The sequence below is a fragment of the Phodopus roborovskii genome, unplaced genomic scaffold (assembly GCF_943737965.1).
Source record: "Phodopus roborovskii unplaced genomic scaffold, PHOROB, whole genome shotgun sequence".
Taxonomy (NCBI): domain Eukaryota; kingdom Metazoa; phylum Chordata; class Mammalia; order Rodentia; family Cricetidae; genus Phodopus; species Phodopus roborovskii.
Genome location: NW_026126623.1, coordinates 1341434 through 1367368, shown reverse-complemented (window position 1 = coordinate 1367368; position 25935 = coordinate 1341434). Strand labels below are relative to the sequence as shown.

Below are 25935 nucleotides of genomic sequence, written 5' to 3'. Positions count from 1 at the left end.
GCCCAGTTCTCCCAAACTGTAACCTAGTTGTCACAAATTATTGAGGCCAGGGGGATGTGGGCTACAAGAGCACACCGAGGCACAGTGGAGGCATCACCAACGTGTCCCTCAAATGACATCATTAACATGATGCCATATTCCACCCCATGCCTCTGGACAAAAGATCAGTGAAGGGAGTTTGCATGAGAATAAGTAACAAAAACAAAAAACCCAGGATTTTGGCAAAATTTGGCAGCATGAAAATGGTAACAACCATGGATGAACAATGGCCCTTTGAAAATTTCAGATGACCTAAAAAGGTTAAAGATACAGTTAAAAAATCCCATCTCAGTGTGTGCATTCTCTCTCTCTCCTTTTTTTTTTTTTTTTTTTTTTTTTTTTTGTAAAGACCTATGGTGTCAGGCAGGTGTGTATGGGGTGATGAGGAGCCCCAGGACAGCCATTAAGTCAATCTGATTTAAAAGGAAAAACAAAGGCTTCCTGGCTGGGCTTTCAGCAAACATTTTTTCCATTGTAAAGCAAAGAAAGGAGAAAGGAGAGAGAGGAAGTGGAAGAGAGGAAGAGGGAGAGGAGAGAGAGGGAAGGCAGAAGAGAGAGAAAGGCATAGAATGAGGAGACTCAATTCTCGAGTGTCCTGTTGCTATTAAGTGTTGTCATTAAGGTTTGCAGAGGCCCATGTCAGTTAAGGGTTCGGGTAGGGAAATAAAAAGCTGCTTGCATATTGAAAAAAGGAAGGTCCCAAATGTGTTTACTGCAGAGAAGCCATCTCCCGTGGGCAGCCATGGCAGTTCTGAAGATCCACTGAGGTACAGGAGGCTTGTGAATAGATTGTTACGACCTGCTCTCCCCCTGCCCACTGAGTGGGCACACGTTACTTTTGCATGTGCTTCTGTGTCTGAGGATCAGCAGGTCGAAGACTGGGGCAGAGGCAAAGCCCTCTCGTTGGCGCGTCCCCCGTTCATGTGAGCATAAGGCTGTCTCTCATCGAAACTGGCACGGAGAACCAGTACTCCAGGGCCCGGGCCATTCTCGGCCTTGTGTCCCGAGTGTCTTTCAGGCAGAGGCAGGGAGGCTGAGGAGGCCGAGGGGTCCAGTGGTACACTCTCCATGTTCTCAGGCTCTAGCTCCAGCTCCAGCTCCAGCTCCTCTGGCTCAGGAGGCTTGTTCTCCTCACTGTAGTAAAAGGAGACCTCCTGAAAGCTGGGCTCCATCTCATCCTTGATGCTGCCAATGATCTCCAGGAACGAGGGCCGCATCTTAGGGTTGTACTGCCAGCACATGCGCATGAGTTCAAACCTGATGGGGAGAAGAAAGGGGGTGAGATGCAAGAGGGCTCTTGCTGAGGTCAGAGCGGCCCAGAGGGTTGCATCGCCTCTGTAGGTCCGGCTTCTCATCTGGATGCTTCTGGTATCCTGCCATGTATCTTGCCCAAAACCCTGGCCCAGCCACAGTGACAAACCCAAACTCACTTCAATCAAGTCTTGGTTCATACAGAGTTTGCCATGACAGGGTCATATCGATGGTGGCAATGCTAAGATAGAACAACTGGTTTCCTGTCTGAAGCACCTCTTCCTGTCGGGGTTCCAGAACCAGAATTGGGAATCCTCCATTTCCCACTAATGAGGATTACAGCTTCCCTGAGAGCCACCATTCTCGGCACCCCCACCTAGGTTATTTCTAAGCTTCTTCTTGGCACTACGGTGCCCTTGGCAGTGGGCCTGAGGGAGGCAGCACGGGTGCCAGACAAAAGGACCACACATCCTAATTTGCTAGGTCAAGCCAGCACTTACTTACTGCATGTCTCAAGAAGGGAGAGCCCTGTCTGGAAGATCCAGGCTGCCCCTAAGCAGAATCTTAACCAAAACCTCAAGTCAGATGCCAACAAGCTAGGGAAAGCCCAGAGTGTGTTTCCTTTACAAGCAGGGCCAAGGTAAGAACATAGGAAGTCCATGCGGCACCGCCATAGGGCACAAACCTCCGAAGAGTTCCCCGAGTCACATGGGCCAGCAACCACACATGACTGAAGAGGAAGGCTGCTCACGCAGCCCCACCACCTTGACCAGGAATGTCCTGGGTGGGGAGAGCAGAGGGAGCCTGAGCAACTGAAGGCCTGAATGAGTGTGTACTGCTGACATGGGAACAGCCAAGGACCCCCAACATCCCATTCCCACGGGAGTGTAAAAGGCTTCCCCATGATGCTCAGAGATGATAAAGCCTTCCTGAGGTCTGAGTGTGAGTGCTGACAGTGTGTGTAGAAGATGTCTACTCTCACTTTGCCTCGCTGGGTATTTATGGCCTGAAGACTGCTTCCTACAGAGATGAACTAAAACCGATCTCCTTGTTCAGCTGTATATAACCCTATTTCCTTGTTTATCTGTATGCAACAATTCCACCTCCCTGTTCAACTGTACACAACAAACATGCTGAGCTTCTAGAGCCCAGTCCACCCAACCCCAGCTTTTCTACATCCACGTGCTTGTCCTTTCTTCATTCCCTTGATGCCCCTAGTCAAGTCTGGATTCTGGCACCCACGCTGTAGGCTTTGACAGATGGACAGGACAGAGAGAAGTGAGGATAGGGTGTTCATGCTTCTCCGGCATTCACGGAAGCCTAAGACCAAAGGACCTTCCACCTCTGTCCCTGAGGGAAATTGCTTGGGTTTATAACTCTTGCCTCAACAGATACTTTACACTGAAATCCACTAAATGGAACTAAATGCAGGAATCTCACAGCACCTGGACTGGCCTCTAACACTGTGCTGTCAGGCTGATCACTGAACCACCGGGTCTCTTCTTACAGTGGGCCTTGTAAATAATCCCATGCCTTGCATGGGAAAACCCATGCAAAAGCAGGCATAGGAGCCAGGCAACGGTGGTTCACGCCTTTAATCCCATCACTCAGGAGGCACAGGTAGGCAGAGCAAGGCCAGCCTGGTCTACAAAGCTACACAGAGAAAACCCTGTCTTGAAAAACAAACAAACAAACAACAACAACAACAACAAAAAAGCAGCCATAGGCAGGTATGAAGTGGCCCATGTAAAAAAAGACACCACTGCCCACTTGGACAGCTTCCTTAGAAGCCCTGGGTCAAGTCAGGGTTCTGGTACCCAGGACATGCAGAGTACTTTACCCAGGGCAGTAACCTGAAGAGTGGATGGAAAAGGGTGAGTTGGAGGTCCACCCAGAATTAAGCATTCTAGAGGCTCAGGGGGCAGCCAGTTATAGCCAGGCCAGATGCAGCTTACAGCCTGTTTTTGTAAATTGAATTTTTCCGGAGCAGAGCTGGTCACACATCACCTGTGGCTGTTTTTGAGCTCTTCTGTAGGTTGAGTAGCTAAAACAAAGGCTGTTTAGCTTACAACTCTACAATATTTACCATCTATCCCCCTCAGGGGTGAGAAAAACCCAATAAGGTAAGCAATGCCTATGCCAGGTCATTTCACTGTTGTTTTCCTTAGGATCAAGTGATAACCCTGGTGGGACACATCAGGTTGCAGGTAGTCAGTAAGAGCTTTGGGGTCACATTAGTTCAAGAGCCAGAGATGTGTGTCTACTATAACAATTATAACCATCCCCCTCCCTTCCTTCCTTCCTCCCTCCCTCCCTCCTTCCCTCCCATTCATTCATTCATGCCAGACAGGGTTTCTCTGTAGCTTTGGAGCCTCTCCTGGAACTCGCTTTGTAGGACCAGGCTTGCCTCAAAGTCACAGAGATCTGCCTGTTCTGCCTGCCAAGTACTGGGATTAAAGGCGTGCACCACCCAGCCTCATTCTATAGATAAGGAAAAAGCACCAAGCAAAACATTTAAAATTTTGTCTAAAGTCACACAATTGGGTGAGATGGAATAGGAGTGAGAATCTTTGTCAAACTTGAACAGTAGTAACCATGGCCCCACAAGGAGACTGTCCTCTCATGGCAGTTCACATTCACACCTCATGAGAGGCTTTGGTTTGCATCCATAGCAGGCAGGTAGCAAGCTCAATTACTCTGGTTCGGTGTCAAAGAAGCCTGTTCTCCTGGGTCCCCATCGTTTTCCCCGTAAAACTAAGCTAAACCAGATGTAGATACAAGGACTCATCTCTGTGGCTGGGCTGTAGTTTCCTCTCTGGCTGACTGGCTTACCCCTGGATAAGAAAGTGCAACTGGGCAAGAACATGAGATGTGTCTGGCTCCATGCCCTGTGGCCAGGGGTGGGGACCCAGGAGGTGCCACCAGCAGGGCAGAGATGCGGTGACATCAGCGCAGACAGGCCACGTGGTGCCTCCTTTAAATCATTCCAGAGTTGGTCCTTCCAGTGCTGCCCATAAAAGGAAGTCTTTTTGCTCTGTGCGATTTAAGGCCTTGTTTTATACTCTTTCCACAAGAAAACTCTCCAGCACACTGTGGGATTAATAAGCAGGCAAAATGCTTCTTCTAAAAAGCACATTTTACGATCACCCGATGGCTCCGGTGAGTTAGAGCTATGTTTCACAGGGTATGTCCCTCTTTGAAGGTATATACCCAGCTCTCCCCTAGAAATGAGGGAAGGCTCAAGTGAAAGTCCTGCCCTATCTTGAAACAGCTTCCAGGGAGAAAGGTCTATTCCTAGTGGTATATGCATACTATTATTTCCATCCCCATCTTGGCTCTTGAGTCCCCGGCCACACCCCATGTCCTGAACTTGACAGGTACTGGCATGCTGAGATGTGCTCAGTAGCTCCTGTCTATAGCATTCCGGCTGCACTCCAAGCCTTAGGACTGTAGCACCCAGTGCTAAATTCTGGTACCCAGAGATCAGACTTTAGGAAGGTCCTATAGGTCTGTGGGTCTCCTTCTAGCATCCCCCAACAGCTAAGGCTGATTTAGGGGCTACTTCCTCAGCTAGGACCTGAAGGGGGATGCTATACAGCCTAGGCTCTGGCCCACAGTTCATGCCATGGCTTACCAGGCAGACATTGCCATCTGCCTATTTTGATCCTACTCAAATAATTTCTCTAGACAAAACCAGCTCAGGATTCCCAGAAACCTGAGGGCCTTAACTTGGGAAAGGGAAAACACAAAAGCAGTCAGAGTTGACCGAGTATGTCTCAGCTGCGGCTGGGCTGGTGACACTGAGCTAATACAAACTTCCTTCCTGAATCCTGCATCCTGCAGACTTGTTATATGAACTGTGGACATGTTACTGGAACAAATGGTTCTGGCACCAGAGTTTTTGTGAATGAGCTCAAATCACCATTCCATGTGGTCATTTATTATTTATGATTTATGAAAGCTTGCTTGAGGATTCAGAAAGCAAAGATAAACTCAAGTCAAAGAGATCAGGCAGTGGTGACACACACCTTTAATCCCAGGACTCAGGATTAAGAGCCAGATGGATCTCTGTTAGTTCAAGGCCACCCAGGGATACACTAGAGTGAATCAGTCTAAAAGAAAATTAGAGCTCACACCTTTAATCCCAGGAACAGGGTCTCAGAACTGGCATTCATTCCCCAGCCACATTGAGGATAGGAAGACATGGAAGTCTCAGGATTCTCTAGCCATACTGAGGAGAGGCAGCAGTCTGAGGGAGACTAAAAGCTGGTGGACGCCTGCTTTGCTTTTCTGATATTCAGCTTGAAGTTTGAAGCTGAACATGTGTCTCTGGGTCTTTTATTTTTTGTGCTATAGACCTGCTTCAGGGTCTCCTGATTCCATGAGCCCTGGGACTAGCCTCTGACCCCAGCAGGGTTCACTGACAAATTGGTGTACAAAGCACTGAAATCCCCTGTGATACCCAAGGCTGGACACTTGGCTTCTCTTGAAGCAACCTTGTTCATACGCAGGCACAATGAGGCCACAACATGGCCAGGGAGGGCTGTTCTGGCCTCGGAACTACAAAACTGAAGCCCTTCCTCTAACATGAGAGACCCACTAGGTTTCAGACTGCTCTCAAGGGTGCTCATTTACTGCAACAAAAGAATCATTTCCCAGAACACATCTCATCAGCACCCCAGCAGATTCAGAAGGACAGCATACTCCCTGCAGAAGCCAGCTTGTCTCCTTCACCATGTTCTTTTCTTAGAAAGGAGACAAATCTGCCAATGGGGCTCTGAATGGCAAAGCAGAAATGCCTCCTGAATCAATCACTTCATGTTCAAGAGCAGCCTCTGCATGTAAACTTCCTTCTCTCTCTCTATGCTGGGAACAGGAAGTCCATTGCCTTTCCCATGGCAGGTGGCTGCTTCTCAAGCATGTTAAATTCATATAGAAAAATCCAGTCAGCTGGAGATGGATCAACTTCAGGAGTCTCATGAGTTTCTGAGACAAATGTTTGCTCCATTATAAAAAGAGGACAAAAACAATACCACTCCTGTGACCAGCCCTAAACCACAGGGACAACACTCACACCTGCTCTTTTCAACTGTTTGTAGGCTTATGAAACACTGCTGATTCTAGTATCTGAATCTATGCTGGTGTGGCAGACCCTACACAAATTTTGGGGCATACTCTATCCCTTAAACATTGCCCTAAATACTGACTCTTCTCACAGCAGACTAGCATGAACACTGCTGCACCACTGAGGTGAAAGGAAGCTGAGGAATACCATGAGCAGCACGTAGGAGCCACAGAGCATCTTTGGGGAGTCCCTGTGCACCATGTGAACCTTCTGAAGTCACTTTAGAGGACACTGTAGGAGCACTCCCCTGGAAGATGATGTCAGGGCGCAGCAGGCAATGGACAAACCCGAGGCTCAATATGGTCTGGTCTGCTGCCTATTCAATTTTGTAATGCCCTTCCAAGTAAGAGAACTTTTATACCTGCAGACAGTTGGGGGCAAGGGGACAAAACAAACAAACAAAACCCAAACAGGAGATGGGAGAAAATCAAATTTGATATAAAAAAGTATATATAGTTTTAGTTGGGTTCCACTGACACAAGCCTCTGATGGCAGCATCAGGGGAGACTAAGGCAGGAAGATTATCCCCAGGACCAGGCCAACCCCGGCTACATTCTCTCTCTCTCTCAATGGCTCCATAGCTGCTTGCTGACTTCTGTATCCACTTTACACCACTGTGGCAGAGCTGAGGGGTAAGAATGAGTATATGTCCCACAGCACCACAAATAATATCCAATCTGTTAGAGAAACTTCCTCAAGTCTATGTGACCTAGAAGAAGCAAAGTGCTATGTTGTGAAGCCTGAGGGATGCAGATGTGGCGAGGCCATAGACTCCAGGATCTCCAAATTGTTCCCAGCTAACCTCAGTACTACAACTGCAAGGGGCAAACTCGTGCAAACCATCTCGTGGAGCCTCACGTGGGACTAGGCTGGCCCACAACTTTCCTTCAACTTCACTAGAATCTAAGCACAGTCATTTGTACCTCTGTGTGGGTTCCTGTTCACTGTCCACACATCCACACACCCAGCCCACCCAGCCTCCATTTGTACATCTCACCATCTGAGTACATGGCTTTGTTGAGGAAGGTAAGAGGCAGGTTATGAGGCAGGTCTTTTGTACAGACACCAAGAAATCTTGACAATTCTCTTGGGATTCTTTCACAAGAGAAGAGAAGTTAAGCCTGTTTGAAAAGCATTTCTAGAAAACTCCTATATTGGTCTTGACATAATCTGTGGGGACCCACCTTGTTGTTTACCCCTGGGACGAAGAATAACAGCTGCGCCCTGCCTTAAGGTGTGCACATCAAAAACAAGTACACTGTGAACAACCTGTACCCAATGAACCAATCAGAACAACTTCTTATATTCCCCCTTGGACACTCATTCTGAGAAGGACCGTTCTCTTTACCCACTGAGCCACCGACATCAGGCAACAAAACAAGGCCTCCATTCATGAGGCTACAAATAAAAGTTTAGCTGCTGAATGCCTTACCAAGCTTGGAGGCGAGTGGGAGGGTGCCTACAAGAGGGTGACATCAGAATTGCAGCCTTTTAATGCCCCCCTTTTCACTTTCTACCTACAAAATGCGAACATCTGCTCTGACCGCCTTTCCACCCTAAGAGCTACCTTACCACAAAAGCAATGGAATCCCAAACTGGGAGCCGCTGTAACTGCTTCTCCCTGTAAGCTAATGATTATTTTGGAGGCGTTTCTGGAAGTCACAAGGGCTGAACACTGAGGCATAAGTCGCACCATGGGTTTACTGTTATCACCTGACAACTCCAAGTGCTGCAGGATGTCACTTTACCAGAAGTAGAGCAAGTCAACAGTGGTGTGCTCAAGCTTGCTTTGGGTCCATGCAACTCAAAACGATAACGCTGAAAGCACATGGCTGACATTGGGGCTACCTGAAGTTTAGCCTGTTAGTGCCAGAGAGTGACTCTCAACGACAAAGCTCCACGTGAACCTGCTGACAGACCTATCAGGTCTACCAATGGCTTGGGAGAGCTTTTGAATCTGTCTTAACAGTAATAACTGTTGCACTATTGCTTTAAAAAAGTTGCATGGGAGGGATATTTCACAGAGATGGGGGGGGGCCTGAGAAACCACAGTGCAAAGTGCTAATTGGTACTGCAGGACTGGGATGGGATTAAGGTGTTGCACAAAATCACAGAACCAACAAGCTCATCTCCACTGATAAAGACAGATAAGCCCTCTTCTAATGGTTTCCTGTACAAACAGCAACAGAGGGAGCTACTGGCTCTGGATTTATTAATCTTAAACGGCTCAGGAAATACATACAGCATGTCAGGGCAATTGTCTGGCTTGTCCAGAAGGCCTCCCTCCATGACAAATCGAAGAACTTGCTCGTTGGACAAGCCTTGGTATGGCTGTTCAGCCAGTGTGGCAATCTCCCAGAGGACGACACCAAAGGACCTATTTGGAGAAACAAAACATGAGTAGCTCAGAAAAGAGTGGGCAGGAGCACATCCCCTTCCTTGTTAGCATTTCTTCAACCCTAGGTGCTGAAAAAGTCTCCTCAATGTGGTGACCAGCACTTTGTATGTCAAACCGGCTATGTGGCTAAATGTGGGATATCTGGCCTTCTCTGTCACCGCTGATGCTCCCTTGCAGGGCCACCACAGCCCAGGTGGCATGGCTGAGGCAGCTGAGGTTACAGGGCTTTTAGCATCCCTCACACAATTTTAACTCCAGTGCCAGGTCCCAGCACTGGCTTGGGACAGGTAAGCATTTTAACTATCTCTTTAGGGGATTCTTTTCATCCCAGTTTGGAAATCTCCATTCTAATGATCTCCAGCTACTGCAAAGAAGGGCCTACTTGGAGTTCTTAAACAGATGGGTACCTGGGCTCCCCAAAGCAGTTCTGATCTGACAGCTGTGGGGTGGGGAGTTGGCTCTTGGGATGTCTAAAAGTTCTGTAGGATCTTGATGCAGGCAAAGGAAGATGAAAACCCATCCCTTACAGAACTCAGGAGCCACTGGCTGGGGAGGCAGCTGTGGGAGGTAGGAAACAGGTGAGATGCACTGGCTTATGTTGCATGTCATAGTTAACAAAGAGTCCTTTGGCCTGGAGGCTGGCTGAGGTATAAACTCAGCAGGCAGAGCAGTGAAGGGACTCTACCATGTGTATTGTTTGTCTGTCAGTCTAGAGGATCAAAGTACAAGAGATCCATGTACACAGAAACTTCAGATAGGTAACAGGACAATACTGCCACCTGCAGTGTGGACACCTTCTCAGGTGTACCTACCTGCCTTTGCAAAATTCTCCCTGGCCTGTTTGCTCTCACACTCAGATTGTGTTAATGGAATAGAGCAGGCTGGCCACTGGAAGCCAACTTCAGAAGGAAACCCCAGTAGGGCTAATCCCCACAGGAAAGCTTTGGCTGGCATTTTTCATTCAGCACTCTGAGGACCCTGACCTAAGCTGAAGAAGGAAGCCTCCAACCGAATCATGTTTGCCTCTCTGCTTCTGCTCTCTTCTGTGAACAAAAGGGTTTTGTACAAATTGATACTAAGCAATGTCAGACAGAAATAGAACCTTAGCAGTCAGACCCAAGGTTCTTTTGAACTAGCAGTGACTAAGACTTAGTCTTCAAATCATACAAAAGACCCAAAAAAGCAGTGAAATCATGGTTCTGAAAAACCTGGACATGAAGAAATGGGTTTCTGGTCTACTCCAGTCATGGATTCTGCCTTCCAGAGCCCACATGGCTACGTCAGAGGTACTCTTTGGAGGCTACAGAGCCCACCCTCATGTCTGAAATTGGCCTGAGGCAAGCAATGATGTATGTGGTTTTCTATTTTTGTCAATTGCAGGCTGGTCTTGACAAGGTTCCCCTCCAGGCCAACTTCCCTTGCTTCCAATGCTTTCCCTGGTTCACCATAGGCTTCCAGGCAATCGGTAACAACCTTGGCCCTGAGCACTGACTGCCTTATCTAGATGTTGGTTACTTGACTCTTGAGGAAGCCAGCATCTCTCCAGCTTAACTCTCTCAGGCATCCTGTTCTCCTGGACTCCCTGTAGCCAGCATCCTGTTCCACACCAGCAGTGTACTAATATGGAGGAGACCAAGACAGAGAACAGAACAGAAAACAAAGATGTCTAGAGACATAGGCTGGCCGGCCTGCCTGCCCTTGTGAGGAAGGGGACAGTCCCTGGAACATTTCCACAGAAGCTCAAGTAACAGCTGTGATGAATGGAGTAGACAGGATTTGGGGCTTGGCTTGACTTGAAGGTCCCTCCCAACGCCATATTCCTAAGTTCTCCTACAAAGTCAAACAAAATTCTTTGGGACTTTTTGCCTACTTAGAACAACTGTCTTATGACTGTGAATTTATTCTAAAATGATTGACATTCTTCTAAGAGGCACAGCTTCGGTTAGAGCTGAGAAACAGTTTATACATTCCAATGTCCTTGCTTTCCATAGTTGAATGCTTGAAGGTTGGGCTGAGAAAACAAACATCCAAAGCACCGTTGATGCCTGAGCATTTGGTGGGATGGATTTCAAAGGCCTCTTCTCTTTATACAGACATTTCCTTGTTGGTTTGTAAAGGCTATCGAGTCACAGTGGAGGAAACAGGGAGGGAGCACCCTGTGCGCGCCCCTTGCTGTGGCTTGCTACCCAGAATTGGGCTAGAATGAGTCTGTGTGAAACTTGACTTTTATTTCCCTATGCTGACTCTGTTTTCCTACCCTATGAGCTGACCTCTAAGCTTCCAGAAGCATGAAGTCCAGAATAAACAGATGGAAGTGTGGCCCTAGGTGTGCCCTCTCCTGCCACCTCATCTGAACATGGGGCAGAGAAGCGTGATTTGACAGGAAAGAGGTAACCTCGGATGGGCTGACTGCAGCACAGACCTCATCCTTGAGTCAGGAAACAAGCAGGCTGTGCAGGGTCATACTCAAATGTTATTCCAATTTGCACCTGTCTTCCAAAGAAGATCCAAAGCTCTTGACTGGGAAAGGTTTATGATACTAAAAAAATGATGTCAGTTACTACTGGTAAAGTTCTTCTGTGTGGTCATCTGCAGATGGAGTAAACAACTACTGTTTTTGTAACACAACAGCAATGGGATCTCCCAAGAGGAAAGCTAAGACACTTGCTGACATTTGAGGAGGGGGGGCGTGCCAGGGCTCTTGTCTGCCAAGAACTCCACTTGTATTTTGGAACCCGATGACCTCTACACAGTGTTTCCAAGGAACTGCAGTAAGCAGTCCTACAGAGAAGTCTCTTCACCCCTTTGTTAGTGTACATCCACCATAAGGTACTTTTATTACTAATGAAGATGCTTTGGGTCAGCAACGATGGATATCCATAGGGTGTGTTTTGACAGACTGGATGGGACCAACAGGGAACCAACTGTGACCTTCAAGTTCTGGGTTTAAGTAAAGTACTGCCTTCGCTCTGAAGGTTCAATGAGGTGAGGTAGGGGAGGCAGCAGCACATACACACACACACACACACACACACACACACACACACACACACACACACACAGTATAGTAATGTATTAAGAGTGAGAAACAGAGGGGAAACAGGCAGAGGAGAAATGGACAGAAATGAAGGCTGGACTTCTGGCACTTCACCACACCTTGGAAACATAGTATCAGCTAAAAAGGGAAGGAAATGTTGGTTCTACATACACCTTGGAGTCCCACAAATACCCTTTTGCTCTACTGAACTCCACATAGGAATAGCTCACAGATAAAGGGCTATGGAGCACTGTATGCTGAACTCAGGCTGGTAGTGGGTGACAGTGAACAGAGACCAGGAGAGAATGACCCAGAAGCCTGAACCAGAATTTGGAGGGTTCAAGCTGGCCATGCAGGGATACTCTCATACCAGACATCTGAGTGAGTGGTGAAGACTCCATCTTTGAGGGACTCGGGAGACATCCAGCGCACTGGCAACAGTCCCTTCCCTCCTTTTCGATAGTAGTCAGTCTCGTAGATGTCTCGTGTCATACCGAAATCTGCAGGGTGCAGAGAAAACACAGTTACTTAGTTGGATCAAGTCTTCGGGCAGCAGCAAAGGGGCTGTGGCTGTCCCAATACAGGGTCCTTGGCCTTTTTCCATATTCAAGATGAATGTTGTCCTTGTTGCCCTCCAGAAAGGTTTAGTATTACTGCTTGTAATTTTATAAGGCAGACATAGTAAGACACCATCAGTCAAGTACAAGACATCTTTGGTCTCAATTATTTATAATCTGTTTCCTTTTTAAAGTGATAGGCAGTTTGCAGATTACTAAATACGGCAATTTATCAAAAAAAAATATACACTGCGCAGACCAAGGATGAGTGACACGTACTTCTAAAGCCTGGTCAAATACACCACGGACGTGGACCTCATTTACTTGGTAGCATGGTTCTAGCACTGAGGAGAAGGCCTTTTACTACTTAATAGGGGAGAAGATATTCGGAGTAATGGCTCGTGAAGATAAAAGTACACAGTGAGAGGCTAAGATGCTCTTTACCAGGCTTGTGGAGCTATTACCAACACCTTTCCCCAACACAATACTCCCACTCAGTTTTGAAAATTTCTTCCATTTTCTGAGTCTCCTGAAGGTGCCATATAATTATGTTTGATGGCAGGCCTGCTTTATAATCTCGAATTATTGTGTCTTCACCAAATTTGACTTTCCCACTCTTTCACATCACCTTTTCTCATATACATGCTCCCATTCTTCCTCCAGGGAGAAGGAACTGTACTACCGTAAAAATGTCCCTTCACATCTCTAAGTGGTGCACAAAGAGGTCACCGAGGCAAAGCAAACCCCACAGAGAATGAGGCTTCTGAATGTTAACTGACACAACTGACTTGCACTGTGTACGAATGTCCAGCCTCCTCTGGTGAACTGACTTAGGGTGTGTCATCCTGGAGCCAGAGAAGAGGAAAAAGTAAGCGCTCAAGTCTCCCTGAAATAATCCACTGGTATGCAAATGAGAGATCTGCTTTGACTTGCATTAAAGGGGAATTCTAGAAAACAATCTCTCTTTCTAAATGCAAAAGAAAAACAGAACACCCCTACCATCCTATACATGCACACAAAATTTAATTCTAGAAAGAAAAAAAATCACAATTACAAGACAAACTATCCTTATAAATATGCCAAATGGTTAAACAGCAAATATAATCCTTACTTATTTAGATTTAAAATGGCAAGAAGCACCAAAAAGCATTTTTCCCAACTGTAATGCAAAGCAGGACAAAAGCAGCCCAGCTGAGTTTCTGCCTGTGCTAGCAAGAATGTGAGGGAGTGCGGGATGAGGACATGGGCACAGGCTTGCTGTCTACACCAGGTCCTTTGTGCTCATGTCCTGAGTCTGTCCTATTATTGCTCTTATTTCAGAGGTGGGGAGACATGCCCCCAAAATGGATGGAAGGAATCCACGCAGGTACCCAGTGGCCCCCTTTGAGGACTAAATGTGGGTCCCACGCATAAGTGAGGGAACGGGAGGCAGGAAGGTCAGAAGGTAAGAGGGTGACTTTTATCTGGGACAGGATAGTCTCTTGGTGGCTACCCACCAAACTGGGTTCCCAGGGCTCTACAAATGAGTGTGCAAGCCCAGGGACAGATATGCTGGGGGACACTAGGTAACTCCAAATGACTGATGTCTGTCCAATACAACATGCCAACATTCCGAACTCCTGCTCAAAGCAAGATGAAGACAGACAGCCCTATTTTGGATACTTTTGTAGAGAAGATATTCAATGCTCACTTAAGAGACCAAAAAGTCCATTCAAAACATCATTGCTAGAGTTTAGGCAAGCAAAAACATTGCCAAAGCACATGTTTAAGAGGTGGCCAAAGGCTGGTGACTGATGATTTTTACTGCACACTGTCCTCTCTGCTCCTTCTCAGGATGAACACCTGGTATGTTTCTGAACTACTGTCTTATCACAGTAGGAAGACAAAGGCTGGGCAAATGCAGGTGGTTTCCTGAGCAACTTTGTCACTACTTTTTTTTTTTTTTTAATTATTAAAAGACAAATCAAAAACAAAGCTGACATACAACGGAAAGGCTGGGGAAAGTCTCTAGCCAGTGACCAGAAATATAGTCCAATATAATTTTAATATCACAATGTGTTGGTAGAAACAAGGGGTCTAATAGTAGGCAGGCTGAGCAGCTAAGATCATGGTGGGAAGTGCTATGTATGACAGAAAGGTCAAGAACCTAGAGCTACTACTGGAAGATGTAGCTCAGTGGTAGACTGCTTAACTTGCACGCATGAGGTCCTGGGTTGAATCATTGGAAGTAGGAGAGGAGGGGAGAATTCTGGGCTGACCAAGCCAGGTCATGGGCCTATCTAGGGATATTGTTCTTTACAAGCTAAGAGACTCGAGGGAGGACTGGATGCTGGCTTTTATCCTCAAACCAAAATTACTCGTGGAAATAAGCTGTCCTGGTTATTTCTGCAACTCACATTCTACCCAAGAAACATGACCTCTATCTGGACCACCATGTTAAAATGCTCTCAGGATGACAGCCAGGAATAGTCAATTACACTGACTACATACATCTTCTCACTCAAGGACAAGCCATTGTACCTCTGGGACACCTCTCCAAGGGCAGTCTAAGCACTGCAAAAGCCCTTTAGCACCCATGTGTTTAGTTTCTGCTCCAATCAGGAAAGCAAAGAACATACCTCCAATTTTGACTGTGAAATCTTCAGCTACCATGCAGTTCCGAGCAGCAAGGTCTCTGTGGACAAATTTGTTGGCATTGAGGTAAGCCATGCCATCTGCAATCTCTCCAGCCATCTGAATCATCTTGCTCAAACTTGGAGGAATTAGGACTAGATTATTCTGCTGCAAATTAAAAACAAAATAAAACATGAGCATCTGGGACTTTCCCCCACTATCTATCAGTTTATTCAAGGGATTGCACATCTATGTTTATTTAATCTGAGCACCACAGGTTGTCTGCAGGAAGTTAAGAACTTGCTCAGAAGAAACTTATCATTGCTGAGCTCTGGCGATGTGTGATAAAATCACGTGCTTGTTCCCTGACCCTATCACAGGGTGGCCAAGGGAAACGTCAATTAGTACTCCTTGGGACCATCATTACCTTTTCTCTTTTCTGTTTCTAACCCCACCCACATACATGCATGTATGTGCGTGAATGTGGAGGCCTGAAGTTGATGTTGGCAATCTTCTTAAATTGCTCCTCCGTCTAGTTTTTGAGGCAGGGTCTCCCAATCAAAATCAAAGCTGACTCTGGGCATCCCAACTCAATTACAGGCAGATTGCCACACCTGCCCAGAATTTACATGGTTTCTGAGGACCTGAACTCCAGTTCTTTTGCTTATGGGGCAAGTGTATTAACAAGCAAGCCAGGTCCCCTGTTCATTAGTTTCTATCTGGAGCAGGACAGAAAGTACTTCAAGCGAAACAGCAAGTTTTGGTATTAAGGATTCTCGGTTACTTAGGTAACCACAGTCACGACGTGTAAGTGAGAGGAAGCACAGCACACCTGGACAAAGGCCACATGGAACAAGTGCCACACTTCCCAAGTGGACACCACACGCTTGATTTCTCATGCAAGCTGCCAGGAGTTATTTATCTTTATCTCCTCCTTGTAAGGCACAAAGTAAGATACGAAGACTAACTAGTTCTTTTACCTTGGATTACTGTTTTCTTTAGGCACTGAGGACAAATGAAGTGCAGATGGACTTTACCTTGAAGGGGACCAAGGTCAATGGCCAGCAACATAGAAAAATACTGTTTGCAGAGGAGGGCAAGACACTGCAAAGAATTAACCTAGAAAATGATGTTAATTTTGACAAAATAAAATATGCCCAAGGGGCTGGTGAGATGGCTTAGCAGGTAAAAACATGTTCAACCCCTGTGGTGGTCTAAGTGAAAATGGCCCCCAGAGACTCATTATTGGAGGTGTGGCTTTGTTGGAGGATATGTCACTGGGGGTGGGCTCTGAGATTTCAGAAGCTCAAGCCAGGCCCAGTGGCTCCCTGTCTCTTCCTGCTGCCTACGGATCCAGATGTAGAACTCTAAGCTACGCTCAGCACCATGTCTCCTGCGTGCCACCATGCTTTCTGCCATGACAACAATGGACTAAACCTCTGTTTAGTCCCCAATTAAAAGTTTTTCTTTATAAGAGTATCTTTAGTCATGGTGCCTCTTCACAGCAACAGAAATCCTATGACAATTCCAAAGATAGGCATGGGAAAGAAGAGAACCCAGTTTAGACACTAACTGCTTATGTATCTGTACCAGTATAGTAGATTATGCCTTGGTTTCCCTAACTGCAAAGTGTCTTAAACAACACTATATATGAAGCATCTCACTTTCCAAGGTCCCATATATCACCATAAGTTATTTTGAGGGTCACAGGAAGAGCATGGCAAGGCTTTGGGTTCATACTATTTGGGCTATTCTATACAGGGCATGCACTCCAGCCAAAACACTCAGAGAATGCTGGCTCTTGTCCAGGGTTGCTAAGTTCTCACTGGATGTCAGAATTATGAAATCAGGTAACAGCCCCCCAGCATGTCCAGTAGTACTCTCCACATTTCACAACAGACTTAGGGGAGCTCATTCATTGGTTTATTTAGTCATTTTTACTTCAGGGGATGTTTCCAAGGGATGTGACACCATCTGGAGTTAGCCTGAATTTACCTACCATTTCTTTTATGCTGGTGCTTCCTGCTTTTACATTGTCTTTTAGTATTTTTAGGGCTTTAAATATGCATGGCAAAGCAGGACCTCTGCAGGTGACATGCATTTAGGCTCATAACACATAATGGATGGAATATGAATGCTATGTAAGTGTTCAACAGGAAGCTGTCACTCACCGTGTGAAAAACAATCAACAAAAGGGACTTAATTATATGCAGAGAAAGGCTGACTTTTTGTCAGTTCATGATTCTATACTGTCATTTCCCCTCATGTCAAGAGAGTAGAAATCTTTAATTTTGTTATAGCTCCCTAAGATAAGCACACATCCATACATTCATCAAGCTAAATATGCAAATCCCAATGGGGGAAGAGGCAGAATATACTGAAGCTAGAGTATACATACTAAAGGCAGGATATAGACCCAGAAGCAAGGGTATGTATACTAAAGCTGGGATATACTTGCCTTTTTTTTTTTTTTTTTTTTTTTTAAATTTTGACATGAGTTAGAAAGACAAAATTTAGATCTGATGAATTTAAAGTTTTACTTCTGAAAGGGGCTTCAGTAACTCACCTTGTCTCTAAATTATTTTTATTAACATTTTCTTTTATGTATATGGGTGTTTTGTCTGCATGCTCAAGGAGTCCAGGAGAACTGTAGTTACAGACATTTGTGAGCTGCCATGTGGTGCTGAGAATTCAACTAGGGTTCTCTGGAAGAGAAGTCGGTGCTCCTAACAGCTGCTTGGAGCCATCTCTATAGCCCTTTATCTGTCTCTTATACAGAGGAAACTGAGGCCCAGAGGCCTCTTACAGTTGCCTGGGCATTGGAGGTAACCAATGGCACAACAGTTAGGGGTTTTAATCCATGCCTGAGTTAGGAAGGAAAGGAGTTAGTACTTCCCGATTTAGGAGGTGTCTATGAAGACCACTCTCCACGCACCTATTCCATAAAGCTTTTCTCCTTCTACAGACGGGATATTAGTGGGTCAGGAAAAGGCTCCACCAGGAACTTGGGACTGATGTGGGGGAGAAAAATGAGTCTGGCAGAGTTAACAAACATCCATTCAGATCTTTGGTCCATACTCAAGTCTTGGGGCTCTCCTCAAACCCCAAAAGCACATGCTAAAAGTAAACAAGGGCATTTGTACACAGGGAGTCAGAACTAAAATGAAGAAACTGTCACCTAGGAGATGTTTAAGTTGTAGAGGAAAAGAAAACAAAAGAACAGATAATGGGAACAGAACCAGAAACAGGACGAGAAGAGGGGAGTTTCCCTTTGGAGAGAATGCAGGGAGAAAGCAGCTTATCCCCAAGTAATAAAGTCAGGGGCAAAGTGAGGACATCAGAACCACTGAGGCAGCCCCATGAAAGACAGTTAGCCCTGGCAATGTTTCTCAATGTCTGTCTACCAGTTTACTCAGAATTAAGGACTTATAAATCAGACTTACAGATGCTAAGAAGCTGGCTGGGTGTTAGTGCAGCAGAAGGGGAAGACTGCAGTGATTAATGAAAAATGCAGGACCTAATCAGGGTTACAATGTGAAATTTTCACTATAGACTAAGCAGAGATCATGCAACTGGGATTATCATTTACAAGTTCAAGCAGGACACTGGATTATTACCCAGCCTGAAAGGCTGGTGCAGAGTTTGAGAAGTCTCTAAAGCAGAGTCGGGGTAAGGGCAGCATGCTCACATGTGTGTATACCTATGTGTGTCTGTGTGAGTGTGTGCGCACAGATTGGATAGTGCTAAGCGTCAAGGCCCCTGCCAGCCTAAACACTGAACTTTATTAGCACACACAAACATGGTTCTGGGGTGAAGAAGGGGCACTCTCTGAGGACCATGACAAGAGAAAATGCATGTTAGGCAGAGTCAAGTCTCCTGTCAAGTTAATAGGAGGCCAGCAGGAGTTGAGTGGAAAGGTTGTGGGGGAAGGTTGGCTCTAACACATGTCCTAGGGCAGGTGGGGACTGTTATGAGATGTGGGCAGGGGTAGGAGGAATGAAGAAATAAGAACACAGAGATGCCTGAAGTGGAGTGGGTGGGATCCAAAGACAGACAAGATCTCCCCACAGAGATTCCAGTCTGCCCACAGCTAGACAATCTTTTACCAGAAGGACCCACAAAAAGCATGCAGCAAGACACTCCAGGCTAAGAAGTAAACATTTAAAAACATGTTTCTTACAATGGAGCTCCTGATAGTAACGGAACAGATAAGATAACACAATGAGAATCAAAACTGACCTCCACTTCTGGCCTTAGAGACCGGAGATAACTTTTGAGATCCCCACGTGTCATCAGTTCCATGATGACCAGGGTAGGCTGGCCTTGGGACACCACACCCAGCAACCGGACCTGGAGGGATAAAAAAGAGAAGGACTCAGAGGGGTAGAGCTTGATGACCCACATGATGACCTATGCCTCTTGGACCTGTGTAATGCTAGAGCCTGTGTCCAGGAGCAGAGCTCTGGTGAGAGGGTGAGGCCTCCACCTCACAGATCTATGTGCAACAGGGAAACTATCCACTGGGTAGAAGGCAAGGCAGCAGTCTCAGAGTTGTGGTCAAAGGCATAGAAATAGCTTTCTGTCCTGTCTGATCTTGGCTGGTCAGACACTCTCTTACCACATGGTGACAGTTGAACTCCTTCATCACTGAAGCCTCATTGAGAAACTCGATTCTTTCACGCATACTTGCAGCCTCATTTACTGTCTTGATGGCTACTCTGGTTTCAGGTTCATCCTTGACCACACCCTTGGCCACTCCTTCATAGACCATCCCGAAGGACCCTTGTCCAAGCTCTCGGTTCATGGTGATCTTCTCTCGAGCTACCTCCCATTCATCGGGCACATACACTAGAGAGTAAGAGATGAGGATTGAAGCAGGCATGGAAACAGACAATACAGTCAAGGACAGGCATCCAAACTTTGAGGATTCCATGATATTTGGAGGGTAGTACCAGCATCTAAGAACTGGAAGGAAACAAAGAAAACTAGGACAGGAGGAAAAAAGCAGTGGTTCCTTTTTCCTTCCTTGGCAAAAACAATACAACTAAAACACCCAACCAAACAAAGTAAGAAAGCAAAATTAACCCTAAGAGACAGAGAAAGTAGGACTTTGCCCATCTTCATCAAGGGATTAAGATGAATGTCAGAAAGAGAGAACAGTGGTGGGGAACAGATGGGAAGGTAAAGGACTAGAATGTGTGTGAGGAGAGCGAACCTCCCCCTTCCTGGATGAGCCTAGAGGGGAGAAGCATCCTCTTCATGGACCCTCAGCCTGTGTTAGCTAACGGAGTACCTAGCCCTAGTGTAGGGTTCCTGAGAACTCAATAGAGCTGGTCCAACTGACACGTGCTGTAAGAAAATTACATCCTATTTCAAAGACTTATTTAAAACAAGTGAAAAAAAAAAAGATAAATTGTAGAAGATTTTTAAAAATTAATTAATCAATATTTTTGAGACAGGGTTTCTGTGGCTGTCCTGGAGCTCTCTTTGTAGACTAAGCTGGCCTGTTTTTATTTATGTATACATGTGAACCTCTCTCTCTCTCTCGTGTGTGTGTGTGTGTGTGTGTGTGTGTGTGTGTGTGTGTGTGTGAGAGTGAGAGAGAGAGAGAGAGAGAGAGAGAGAGAGAGAGATGGGGGATGCCACATGTGTTTGGGTGCCCGGGAGGTCAGAAGACAGTGTTGGATTCTCTGAAGCTGAGATACAGGTAGTTTGTAGGCCTTTTCATGTGAGCTGTGAACTGAACTAGAGTTCTCTAAAAGATCAGCAAGTACTCTTAATGACTAAGTCATCTCTTCAGCCTTGTATTCCAAAGACTTGGTTAACAGCAAGTTTAAAAACACTATTTTTATATTAAAACTGACTGCTGGATATATCAGGTTAAATGAAAAAAAAAAAAAAATGTAACTAAAGAGAAAATTCCTCAGTCTTTAAAACAAGTAACAGAAGGGAAGTGAGCGGGAGGAACTGTAAAGTAGAGGGGGCTGTAGGGGGGGCTGTAGAGGAGAGGGGGCTGTAGAGGAGGGGGGGCTGTAGAGGAGAGGGGGCTGTAGAGGAGGGGGGCTGTAGAGGAGAGGGGGCTGTGGAGGGGGCTGTGGAGGAGAGGGGGCTGTAGAGGAGAGGGGGCTGTGGAGGGGGGCTGTGGAGGAGAGGGGGCTGTAGAGGAGAGGGGGCTGTAGAGGGGGGGGCTGTGGAGAGGGGGCTGTAGAGGAGAGGGGGCTGTAGAGGAGGGGGGCTGTAGAGGAGAGGGGGCTGTAGGGGGGGCTGTAGAGGAGAGGGGGCTGTAGAGGAGAGGGGGCTGTAGAGGAGGGGGGCTGTAGAGGAGGGGGGCTGTAGGGGGGGCTGTAGAGGAGAGGGGGCTGTAGAGGAGAGGGGGCTGTAGAGGAGAGGGGGCTGTAGAGGGGGGGCTGTGGAGGGGGGACTGTAGAGGAGAGGGGGCTGTGGAGGGGGGGGCTGTGGAGGGGGGACTGTAGAGGGGCATGCTGCAGGAATGCAGCATGAACCCCAGCACTGCCTGCTTGCTTCCTTCTACTTAGCTGTTTAACTCTGGAATCTGCAAAAAGGTGGGGTCAAGTCTAAGTGACCATGCTGCTCCTTTCCTGTCAAGGAATCAAGAACTAACGATGACTGCTGCCTTTCTCATCTGAGGGGAAAGAGAAGAACTCGCTTGCTGATGAAGGAAGCAGCAGGGTGGGAGGTAATGAAAACTACAGTAAACATCCAAAATGGCTTAAAGTGTCTTGCAGACTGTAAAATGCTGTTTAACCCCAGAGATGCTTTTACTGTTCAAGTGAGTATGATGCTTTAAAGAAGAAGAAGAAAAAAAAAAAAATCAACTTTATGTATGGGTGTTCCGGCTGCATGTATGCATGTGTACTGCATGCAAACAGTGCCTACAGAGGACAGAAGACTGCATGGGGTCCCATGGAACTGGAGATACAGATGTTTGTGAGCTGCCACACGGGTGCTGGAAGAGCCACCAGTACTTTTAACTGATGAGCCATCTCTCTAGCCCCAGGATGCACAGTCCTTAAAACAAAAAGTTAAAAACCCAACCAAAGAAACAAAACCAATCCCAGAGGCTGGGACTGTAGCCACTGTGGGAGATCTCTAGGGAGCTCCGAGGGGGACTTGGTGGTGACCCTAGACCTTTGGCCTGGACTCTGTAACCTCAGGGACCTCCCTGACAGGAACCTGAAAGGAATTTCTTCTCCAGCTTCCATTTTTGGTTATGTCTGAGAAAAATAAATAAACGAATAGTCTTGGGAAGAAAAGACAAAGAAGAGGGAAGAATAAAGAGGAAAACTAGTAAGGGAAAACCAAACACAAGCTCCGTTACACAACTTCACCAGGTAGAGTGAGAACTGAAATACTATTACACTAATGTACGAGATCTGTAACAAGAATATTCACCCCACTAGAACCATAATCTAGCATGGACACGGATAGCCCCACCTAAAGGAGGAGCTCATGTGAGACTGGAGGGAAATTGTGGCTGTGTTTGCTTTTATGCTTTTGGATGCTGAGCTGCAGATGGAGGTAAGAGACCATGAGCAGGCTACCACAGTCCTCTAACACAGGCACCTACCTTGAAGTGATGCCATAAGGGAAGGCTATTTATTATAAATTTGGTGCTGGGAACACCACCCATTTATATTCTGAAGAATGTAACATACAGATTGTGGGGATTTGAACGGGAATGGCTCCCACAGGTTCATATATTTAACAGGAAGTGGCTCAACTTGACAGGGATTAGGAGGTGTAGCCTTGTTGGAGCAATTATGTCACTGGAGGTGGGCTTTGGGGTTTCAAATGCTCAAGCCATGCCCAGTGTCTTGCTCTCTGCCAGTGGACCTGATGTAGAACTCATAGCTACTCTCCAGTACTATATCTGCCTGAATGCCATCATGCTTCCCACTAAGACAGTAATGGACTAAACCTCTGAAACTGTAGCAAACTCCAATTAGATGTTTTCCCTTTAAGAGTTCCTGTGGTCATGGTGTCTCTTCACAGAAATGAGCGCTGACTAAAACGTGCAGTTATCTATTTATTCATTTATTCCGACTGTTGAACCTTGGTACGGGCTCGAATCTGCTATGTAATCCAGGCTGGTCTTGAATTTGCAATTTTGTAGCCTCAACCTCCCTAGCACATGGATACAGGTACACTCACTACACTGGGCTCCTATGCACATTCTTGTATTTCATGGAACATTTGCATCTGGTAATTTCTCAACTACAATTCTGTCCTCCACAGGGCTCAGACAGCTTGTGACTCTGCAGAGGCTGATATTGTGCAGGACAGCACAGGAAACGAGGTCATTATCCTATCTCTTAGTAAGGATGGGGGTCACTGTCTCCATTTACTATCTCCAAAGATTCAGGCTAGCTTTTAATGAGAATTAGCTATGTGGCTTGCCATAGAACATGGAGTTAAAGCCAATCACATCCCATTACTTGGGAGGTCCCTGAAGTTAATGCCCTTCAAACCTTTTTCTAAATTCAATCCAGCAGCTGACTTTAGCCAGCGGACCTCAGCTTAGCCAGCCAGAGTGGTTCCTAAGTGCACACAATGTTATCAGTGCTTTCCTGTAGGGGATTCTCAGTGAGCTCTCCACAACAGAGACATGCAGATTAACTCTGGGAGAAAAGTCTTTAAGTGCCTTTGAGTACAATGTCACTCTGCAGCTTTTTGAGGAAAACACCTTGGCTGGTGCTTCTCAAATGGCCAAAGAAATCAAGTTCAGATGAGGTGACAGTGTTCTCACCTGTTGGCCTGGGTGGTGACAAATTTGTTCTTCTTTTGTTTTGAAGGAAAAAAAAAAAACATCATTTCTCTAGCCCTCCACCCCTTTCTCTTTTGCAAAAGCAGTTACTGTCCAGGGCACCATGGCTGTATGGTTCTGGCTACTTAGGAGACTAAAGTGGGGTATGAAGATGACTTGAGCCCAGGAGATGTGGGCTAGCCTGTATAATATACTAAGGCTTTATAGTACGGCCTGGCCTCCAATAAAGAACTGTTCTTTGTACATACAATGCACATTTAGCTTCTTGATTCTGCTTCTTTGCTTTCTTATTTGTTTTTGGTGGTGTGGGGAGAGAGCCCAGGTTGTGGAACATGGAAGGCAAATGTTCTATCACTAAGCAACATATCCAAACATGTTTTGTTTAATTTTAAAGGAGAAAGATCTTCTTCATAAGTAACTATGCTCTTAAATGTGGTGCACATCCTTCTATGGTATTTTCTATGTTTTACAGATACAAGCATATGCATTTATGCCTATTCAAAGATAACTGTGAGACCTTTTGTAAACAGAAATAACATCATTATCTGTACCTGACTCAAATTCAGAAGAGGCTGTTCTTGATTGGCTTTACTGTAAACATAATTCAGTTAAAAATGATTAAAGGAACCATACATATTTACTTGGGTGCTTAAGTCACCCAAGCATTTTTGTTTTTGTATTTGAACAGGATAACCAATGAGAACAATCCTATTTTTTTCCCGCAATTAGACTTCTGCAGCAAGAAGGGGGCAAAGAAACATTTGTCCTGAAGATATGTACTGCATTCACACCCCTGTGTATTCACAGCCAGAATTGATGGAGCCCTCCTGTGGCCAGCTTCCCTGCCTGCCCCAGCAACCTCACAGTCCTTCCAAATATCACACCATCAGCATTCAGGAGGAGGGGCTGGGGATGCTCCTAGTCCTGACTTCCCATTGTTAGCTGTGTTAGCCTGAACAAGCCTTTCTCAGAGATTCTTTCCTTGCTTGCATCTAGACAGGCACGAGAAACCTACAGCAAAGGCTTAGTGAGAAAATGTGATGGACTTTGGAAAACCCCCCAACTTAAGGATAGCATTACAGGAATCCTCCCCAACTTACCCTAACCCCAGCTTACCTAAAAACATATGAAGTTAGCACCAGGTAGAAAAGAGACAGATAAAAAGACAAAAAAAAAAAAAAAAAAAAAAAAAAAGAAGAGAAAAATCACTGGGTAAACCCAGGTTCCAAGTCAGAACTTCTGAGCCATTTAATTAAGTGATTTTCATTAGTTACTGCCAAGGGAATGTAAATGGGCACACAGGCTGTATGGCCCCTATCAGGACAGAATAACAGAGGGATTCCATGATCATACAAAGTGGCACAGCCCTAACTGGCCAAGGAACAACAGGAAGTCAACTGCGCGGAAGCTGTCTAAGAACTACTTGGTCAGCTGCAGCAAGTCCCTGACTAGACAAGAGCAATAAGAACGCTTCTTTCCTTCTGCTCACACTTCAAGCAACACAGTGAATTGGCAGAGCCTGGTTTTCCCTGGCACATCTGAGACTCCCAGAATCTTTGACAAAGTTAGAGTGCTAAAAAATGTTGTTTAAAAAAAAAAAAAAAAAAAAAAAAAAAAAGGAAACTCTGACAAAGGCAGACCACAGGACAAAGGTACTTCCCACACTCCCCTACCCTGGCCAGGATCCTTACCATCCGCTGCACTGAAATACTCGGGGTTCACAGAGGCATACAATACTCCATTGCCCAACCTGCTGTTATTTCTGTCAAAAAAGATGAAATTCAGGTCAACAACCCCATCTCTATATCTATACATCGCTGTAATATTTTCATCCTTTCTTTTTCCTTCCTGTCTTGAGAAAGAGATGCAAAGCATGCTCAGAGCTAATGGGACCTTGGGATTCAGACCCTGGTGGGCCAGCAGATACCTGAGGACAAGTCCTTTAGCTTCTTTGATGGCCTCAGGTTAGAGCTTTGGTTTCTCTGCTTCACCGGAAATAACAAGGCTCACTTGATGGGAAAGCTAATCTGGCATGCTTGGAGAAGCTCTTTACAAGCCAGCAATCTGTGCCAGCACAGCCAGAAAGGGGAAATGGGAGCTGGGTGGTGGCGGCAGCACACGCCTTTAACC

The 25935-nt window shown here is 46.0% G+C and overlaps 1 protein-coding gene across 1 annotated transcript in view; it reads right to left on the bottom strand.

Moving 5' to 3' along the window:
* Positions 1–731: 731 nt before the first annotated feature.
* The window catches only part of Igf1r (insulin like growth factor 1 receptor), a 277658-nt gene continuing 252454 nt past the window's right edge, over positions 732–25935 (bottom strand). The window contains exons 15-21 of the mRNA XM_051206506.1: positions 25497–25567; positions 19639–19868; positions 19260–19370; positions 15026–15188; positions 12221–12350; positions 8658–8792; positions 732–1296 (exon numbers count right to left, since the gene is read on the bottom strand). Coding sequence (XP_051062463.1) covers positions 903–1296; positions 8658–8792; positions 12221–12350; positions 15026–15188; positions 19260–19370; positions 19639–19868; positions 25497–25567 — 1234 coding nt within the window. The 3' untranslated portion in view covers positions 732–902. The remainder of the gene's footprint in view (positions 1297–8657; positions 8793–12220; positions 12351–15025; positions 15189–19259; positions 19371–19638; positions 19869–25496; positions 25568–25935) is intronic.